This window comes from Micropterus dolomieu, linkage group LG02 (genome assembly GCF_021292245.1).
Source record: "Micropterus dolomieu isolate WLL.071019.BEF.003 ecotype Adirondacks linkage group LG02, ASM2129224v1, whole genome shotgun sequence".
Lineage (NCBI taxonomy): Eukaryota > Metazoa > Chordata > Actinopteri > Centrarchiformes > Centrarchidae > Micropterus > Micropterus dolomieu.
The window spans coordinates 30,486,577-30,494,476 of record NC_060151.1 but is presented as its reverse complement, the minus strand read 5'-3'; the positions used below and the strand labels follow the sequence as shown (position 1 = coordinate 30,494,476).

The window sequence follows — 7,900 nt, the reverse complement described above, 5'->3', positions numbered from 1 at the left end:
GAAACTAGCGACTGAGACCAGAAACTCATCAGGAAAGTGTTTACTGAGGGAATAAATCAGCTGACAAGTAGAAACATTTTCTCATAGACTTCTATACAATCACACTTCTTTCTGCAGCTGCTGGAGTCGCCCCCTGCTGGCTGCTGGAGAGGACGCAGGGTCCTGCTTGGTCCTGGTTTGTTTAGGCTGGGACATTCCTGGCAGTGAATTGCCAAGAAAGCAGGAATGCAAAGGCAGTGAAGAAGAAGCGTGCTTGCTAGTCTAATGCTGGTTACTGTTGGCGTTAACTAAATCTGTAGAACTGGGTAGACGTGGGTAAAATAAGAGCAGATGGACAAATTCTTCGGGAGATATACTGAATATACCATTAATCAAATGATGCAAATTATTTTAATAACAAAAATAAATCTCATCTTACACTAGTAAACACGGATGTAAACGATGCACGTTTCAGACTTTACTGATGTTTAATGTGTAAATGTAGTTAAATTCCACCACTGCGCCTTCTTCCTTTCCTAACCTGGCTAACACATTAAACGCCACCTGTTCTCTTCTTCTTCTCTTCCTTCTGTCCTTCAAATCAAACCCCGTCCTCTCTCCCGACGCCATGTCCCATCTGTACCACTCTGTCCACCATTTACGTTCTCCTCTTCCTCTTGAAATTTCTTATACTTTCCTTTTGCATTCTTTGGGTTTTATTGTACTCTCAGTGCCGCTCTCCTCCCTCTTCTCCTCCTCCCTCTCCTCCCTCTTCTCCTCCTCCCTCTCCTCCCTCTTCTCCTCCTCCCTCTCCTCCCTCTTCTCCTCCTCCCCCTCCTCCGCTGCTCCAATGCATCGCCACGTTAACCCTTCTCTCCCTCCTCCACCTCTCTCTCCCCCGTTCTCTCTGTCAGCGTGAGGAGGAGGAAGAAGAAGAGGAGGAGGGGATGCAGGAGAGGGCGAAGCGCTCGCGGAGGAGCGGCGTCCTCCGTCGCCCCGGAGACCGCTGGATGCTGCGGGGTCCCATCGAGTACGTCCCCCCCGCCGCTGTGGAGGTGATGCTGAGACGACAGGCCATCCCGCTGGACGAGAACGAGGGCATCTACGTCCGGGACATCAAAACGGGAAAGGTACGAGTTTGAGGCTTCAGGTTCTCTCTTTTAAAGGAGCACGCCGCCGTTTTTAATGTTCAAATGATTTTCTGTGATGTGACAGTAAACTGAATATCTTTAGATTTTGGACGGTTGGTCGGACAACAACCTGAACTGGGAATGGAAATGGATTTTAGAAGTCCTGGTTCAGGCGTTTAAATCTTAATAAAACAGCCTAACCCTCCACCTCACCGTCGGCGTCCCGTGTCTCTCAGGTGCGAGCAGTGATCGGTCACACCTACATGCTGACCCAGGATGAGGAGCTGTGGCAGAAGGAGCTTCCAGCTAACGTCGAGGCCCTGCTGGCTTCTCCTCTGGACCCGCTGGCAAACCGCTCGGACCGGTTCAGCGCCGACGATAGCGGGCCGAGGGACAAGACCAAAGTGGTCTCCTACAGGGTGCCCCACAACGCTGCCGTCCAGGTCTACGACTACAGAGAGAAGAAGGCCAGGTGGGGGTCCGGTTTCCTGTCCAGGTGGAGGCGAGTGGAGGTAAAACGATGAGCTGACGTGGTGTCTGTGTCGTCTTCAGGGTGGTGTTCGGACCAGAGATGGTGATGTTGGGACCGGACGAGCAGTTCACCGTGCTGTCGCTGTCCGGAGACAAACCAAAGAGGGCCAACGTCATCAAGGCCGTCTGCCTCCTGCTGGGGCCCGACTTCTGCACCGACATCATCGTCATCGAGACGGCCGACCACGCCCGACTGCAGCTGCAGCTCTCCTACAACTGGTAACTGAAAAACGGCCGGGCCGGGTTGTGTTCAGAACAAAGCAAGGCTAAAGAAGAGACGAGAGATAGATACCTCACATCTTTACTGTCTGTCTGCAAAACAATCAAACAAAAATTAAAAAACTCAACACTGTTCGATAGTTTATTGCATTTATATTAAATAGTGTAACAACTGCTAACTACAGTGAGTTAGTATGGAACAATCCAAGCGTCACAACAATCCATAAATGAATAAAAGAATAAATACAGGTTGTACATTTCACATTTATTTAATTTATTTCCAGATTTATTTTATAATTTATTTGTTCATTATTTCATTTCATTATTATATCTATCTCTATCTCTCTATCTATATTGATTTGAGCTACCTGTTTTTTTATATACATACATACATACATATGTGTATGTGTGTGTGTGTGTGTGTGTGTGTGTGTGTGTGTGTGTGTGTGTGTGTGTGTATATATACATACATACATACATACATACATACATACATACATACATACATACATACATGTGTGTATATTGTATAATTTCCATTTGTATTTTTTTTTATTATAATATTAATTTATTTCCGTATATATTTCCCTGTTAGGCAATAGGGAAATGTATATAGAAATAATTTAAAAATATATATATGGAAAGAAATGTATATACAATACACAAATATATATAGGTATAAATGAACAGATTAATATATAAATAAAAATAAACTTATATACATAAATAAAATAACTAACAAATAAATTCTTTCTTCTTATATTTTGACATTTATTTATTTATTTATGTATTCATTTATTGATTGCTGTGACACTTTAAGTGGTCCATAAGGTAGCGGCTGACCAACTGATGTACTGGGTGCTATAGAGAGCCCGTTCCCCTTCTGGTGGACCACCATGGGACCTTATGTGGGGAAAAACAATATGTTGGTAGTGAAAGACAACTGATTTTTTTTTATTGCATTTTGAATTGTGCCCTGATTTCTACAGATGATGTTTGTAAGTTTAAAATATAGTATTTGAAAGTAAAGCCTCATCAAACACACAATTGACTACTCGTCTCTCCTGCATGACAGTCTGCTTTTTTATGTTTGGCTGTTTGGTTACGTCTCGATACTTTTTCAAGTTGTATTAAATATAAACGTCTGTTCCTCTCCTGTTTTATTCCTCTTCAGGCACTTTGATCTAAAGACTCCAGCGGACTCTGCTGAGGCAGCAGCTCTGTTCTCAGTTCCTGACTTTGTCGGAGACGCCTGTAAAGCCATCGCTTCCCGGATCAGAGGAGCCGTCGCCTCCGTGCAGTTTGACGATTTCCACAAGGTTCGAATTTCACTGCCTCTGTTGCTCTGTCACCATCTTTCAGTTTTATATTTGAATATGAGCTGATATTAGTTTAATCTTTGATCAACTAAAGCGTCTCTTTTTAAGCATTGTGCTGTTTCTCACTGGTTAAAGATCTTTACGCTGATCATCAATCTAAGATCGTTGTTGTTTGCAGAACTCGAACAGGATCATCTGCTCGTCTGTGTTTGGTTTCGATGAGAAGCTGGCGGTTCGTCCCAGCCTTCGCTTCCACCAGAACAACCTGGTGATCAGCAGCGTGGACATCCAGTCTGTGGAGCCCGTGGACCAGAGGACACGAGACGCTCTGCAGAAGAGCGTCCAGCTCGCCATCGAGATCACCACCAACTCCCAGGAGGCCGCCGCACGGTCCGCAAAACACACACAGACACTTCTGCATCATTTCATTCTGCAAACAGCTAGAGTTTATCTGAAAGGAAAATAAACACCTGCGTGGTCTTTTTTACAGTTGAATCTGACATTTAGTGAAACCTTCAAGACAAGAAGATGGATTTCAGTTTCATTTATCTCCAGTACAGTAATGGGACATGTTTAGCCTAGCTTAGCACAAAGACTGGAAGCAGGAGGGAACTATTAGCCTATTTACATAAAAAGAGAACTACTTGAGCTAACATGACTTAGAAGCTAACAGGACTTAGAAGCTACCTTGACGCTAAGGGGGACTAAAAGCTCATGCTAAAGGGGCCTGTAGGCTAACTCTAAGCTAAGGGGAACTAAAAGCTTATGCTAAGCTAAGTTAGTGTGAGCTCAGAGTGGCTCTGCCGGAGCTCCGGTGGGTGGTACTTAAAAGCTAACGCTGCTAAATAAGGCACAAAGCTAATGTCGTGTTTATCAGTGGAGGAGCGCCAACGTTAATGAGCGATTAAACTTTAGTGTTTGACGTATTCTAAATATATCTGCGAGCTGCTTGTCTCTAGTTACAGTCGGGGTGTCAGAAGTCATTAATCCCATGTTGGTCGGGCTCTAGTGACCGTACGTCCTCTTTTGCCCGGACATGTCGTCTTTTTGGGACCTAAAAAATGCGTCCAGACGGAATTTGTAAATCGCCCCAAAATGTCTGAGATTCAGCTTATGCTTTCTACAGTCAGTGTTCATTGTGTGCTCACTCTTGCATTTTACTGTTTGGCGTACCGGTGCTTCCCACAAGCTGCTGCTACTCCTCTCTGCCCTCAGGCTTTTTTTTAAATCCAAACTTCATAAAGTTGCTCATCAGTGTCACTTTTTTGAGAAGGTGAAGGGACCTGAAGCTAACTCTACACTAAGGGGAACTGCGGCTAAGCTAAGGTGGACTGCAGCTAACTCTAAGCTAAGGGGAACTGCGGCTAAACTAAGGTGGACTGCAGCTAAGCTCAGGGGAACCGCAGCTAACTCTAAGCTAAGGGGAACTGCGGCTAAGCTCAGGGGAACCGCAGCTAACTCTAAGCTAAGGGGAACTGCGGCTAACTCTAAGCGAAGGTGAACCGCGGCTAACTCTAAGCTAAGGGGAACCGCGGCTAACTCTAAGCTAAGGGGAACCGCGGCTAACTCTAAGCTAAGGGGAACCGCGGCTAACTCTAAGCTCAGGGGGACTTCAGCTAAGCTCAGGGGAACCGCGGCTAACTCTAAGCTAAGGGGAACCGCAGCAAACTCTAAGCTAAGGGGGACTTCAGGTAAGCTCAGGGGAACCACAGCTAACTCTAATCTAAGGGGAACCGCAGCTAAATCTAAGCTAAGGGGGATTTCAGCTAAGCTCAGGGGAACCGCGGCTAACTCTAAGCTCAGGGGGACTGCAGCTAAGCTCAGGGGAACCGCGGCTAACTCTAAGCTAAGGGGGACTTCAGCTAAGCTCAGGGGAACCGCGGCTAACTCTAAGCTAAGGGGGACTTCAGCTAAGCTCAGGGGAACCGCGGCTAACTCTAAGCTAAGGGGGACTTCAGCTAAGCTCAGGGGAACCGCAGCTAACTCTAAGCTAAGGGGAACTGAAGCTAAGCTCAGGGGAACCGCAGCTAACTCTAAGCTAAGGGGAACTGAAGCTAAGTCGGAACTTGTTTGAATAAAAAAAGATACAACACACATAAATCAGAAAGGTGTTTGAAGTTGTAGTTTTCTTTCTCTTGATGTGTCTTATTTTTTTAAATTTTAAAGCAGAGACTAGGAACAACATAACAAACTTAAATAGACATAGCTATTACAGCACATAAACAGTTTAGAGAAATAAAATTATTTCTTACTTTTTCCAGGTCAGACTAGCTCAGGTTTAGTTCTCTTTAGATTAAAGCTAGCTTCTAGGTCCTGTTAGCTTACAGGTTCTTTCTAGTCTCTTTATCTTAAGAGTTAACGTCTACGATGGTGGTGACTAGATGGTTAGCTAACAAGATGATAACTGAACAGTTTTGGAGTTGTTTTGAAGCAAATTTCCCGATATCTTAAACGAATAATGAACCGGCAGTAAAATCAGAAATTTATAGAAAATTATATAAATAAACCCGAGGTTTTCTCTGTGTGTGCAGGCACGAGGCAGAGCGTCTGGAGCAGGAGGCTCGGGGCAAGCTGGAGAGGCAGAGGATCACCGACCAGGCCGAGGCTGAGAAGGCCAGGAAGGATCTGCTGGAGCTGGAGGCGCTCAGGTAACCGCAGGGTCACTGGGTTAACTGCAAATTTTGAATGCAGGATTTTTTACAGAGTATTTCTGCACTGTGTTATTAATACTTTTGCCTAAGTAAAAGATCTGAGTACTTGTTGCACCGTTGTTATTAACCCCTCTGCGTGTGTTTCAGTGCTGCGGTGGAGAGTACAGGAGCGGCCAAGGCTGAAGCTCAGTCCCGGGCGGAGGCGGCTCGTATTCAGGGAGAGGCGGCGGTGAACGAGGCCAAACTGAAGGCTGAAGCTCAGAGGATCGAGGCGGTACGTCCCGACATCCTGTTTCCCCTTTCAGCATAAAACTCACTACACAGCAGCGGTGGAAGTAGTACTCAAATCCATGTAGAAATACTTTGTTACAAGTCCAGTATCTTATGTGAAAAGTATAAATACCTAAAAATATACCTAAAGTAAAAGTACTCACTGTGCAGAATAGCCCATTTCAAAATAATATATATTATATTATTGGATTTTAATTAGTGATGCATTAAAGGAAGTAAGTAAATAGAGTTGTTTTAATATGGTGCCTTTAACAGAGCAAGTCACAAAGTGCTTTACAGAAGTAAAATAATATATATATATATATATAATCAGGGATACCAATAATAATACGACGTAAAGTAGTGATAATTTATAATCAAACAATAAAACATAAGTGAAAATAATGTAATAATGATAAGTGATTAAGTATAAAGTTGCAGAAAATGGAAAATACTCAAGTAAAGTAATTACACTTACTTTCCACCACTTTATTATGTCATTAACTGTGTTTGTGTGTGTGTGTGTGTGTGTGTGTGTGTGTGTGCAGGAGGCGGAGCTTCAGCGGCTGGCGAAGGCTCGTGAGCAGGAGCTGAACTATAAGAAGGAGATGGACGCTCTGGAGGTGGATAAGCAGAAGCGTCTGGCTCAGATCGAGAGCGACCGCTTCAGTCAGCTGGTGCAGAGTCTGGGCAGCGACACGCTGAAGGAGATCGCCAGAGCCGGACCCGAGCTGCAGGTACTGACCTGCTGCTGCCGCTGAGGGGAAAAAACACAGATTTTAGTTTTTAACGCCACTTTTCCCTCGTAATGCAGAGAAGACTTTATTTCAAACTTTAATTACAAAGTCTGAAGTGGGAAAGTGACGTTCTGGTCAATTAGTTTCCATCATTAAGTTAAAATAAATATAAAGTATTTTTAATTTTGTCCTAACTGATCATCAGACGTTGTCGTCAAGTGAAAACAACACAACACAGAAGCTGCGTTCAGTCAGTTTATCATGTTTATGGTGATAATTATGCACGTTCTTTTTAAGGCTGCAAACAACAATTAGTTATTTGTTGATATTTTATGAAAAATGTTTTCTCTGATGTGACAAGTTGTCTCCAAGTTGATCTCTCCAAATGTCTTGTTTTGTTCGACCACATGTTCAGTTCATTTAAGTAATTTAGATTTAAATTCTGTGGATAATTTTCTTTTGGGGCTTAAGACTGTTAGTAGGACAAAAGGCATTTGGAGACGTCACCTTGGACTTTAGAGAAACGGCTCTAAAAAGTCATCAAACAGGGAAAAATGTCCATGTTATCAGTGGATTAATCATAAATTTACATAATAGTTTGTTGCAGCCTTAACCTCCATCACAGGTTCCCCAAAGATATTCAGTTTACTGTGATATAAAACAGCAGATAATCCAAATACATTATGTGTTCAGCAACTTCTAAAACTCAAGGTCCACTTACTGGGTTATTTCCAGAGTCGCATGATGACCTTGGCCTTGACTCTAAATACCATAATTAATAAAACAACTATGAAATAATAAATATACAGAAATAACAAAACCATTAATCAAAGAATGCTCGTCACATTTTCGTGAGACTTACCGTCTGTTTTCTCCGTCCTCCCAGGTGAAAATGCTTCAGGCTCTGGGGCTGAAGTCCACCCTCATCACAGACGGGTCGTCCCCCATCAACCTGTTCACCACGGCCAACGGCCTGCTGGGGGCGCTGCCGGGCCAGGGTCAGGGCCAGGACCACTGAGGAAGAAGACAAAAACGGAGAAGAAGAAGAAGAAGAGGGGGGGGGG

The 7,900-nt window shown here is 43.9% G+C and overlaps 1 protein-coding gene across 1 annotated transcript in view; it reads left to right on the top strand.

Annotated features, from left to right (window-relative positions):
- LOC123961889 (major vault protein) overlaps positions 1–7,900 on the top strand; it is a 22,957-nt gene that overhangs the window by 13,272 nt on the left and 1,785 nt on the right. The window contains exons 9-17 of the mRNA XM_046037673.1: positions 894–1,109; positions 1,346–1,581; positions 1,662–1,859; positions 3,034–3,178; positions 3,357–3,568; positions 5,710–5,826; positions 5,977–6,103; positions 6,648–6,836; positions 7,723–7,891. Of these exons, the coding sequence (XP_045893629.1) occupies positions 894–1,109; positions 1,346–1,581; positions 1,662–1,859; positions 3,034–3,178; positions 3,357–3,568; positions 5,710–5,826; positions 5,977–6,103; positions 6,648–6,836; positions 7,723–7,854 (1,572 nt within the window). The 3' untranslated portion in view covers positions 7,855–7,891. The remainder of the gene's footprint in view (positions 1–893; positions 1,110–1,345; positions 1,582–1,661; positions 1,860–3,033; positions 3,179–3,356; positions 3,569–5,709; positions 5,827–5,976; positions 6,104–6,647; positions 6,837–7,722; positions 7,892–7,900) is intronic.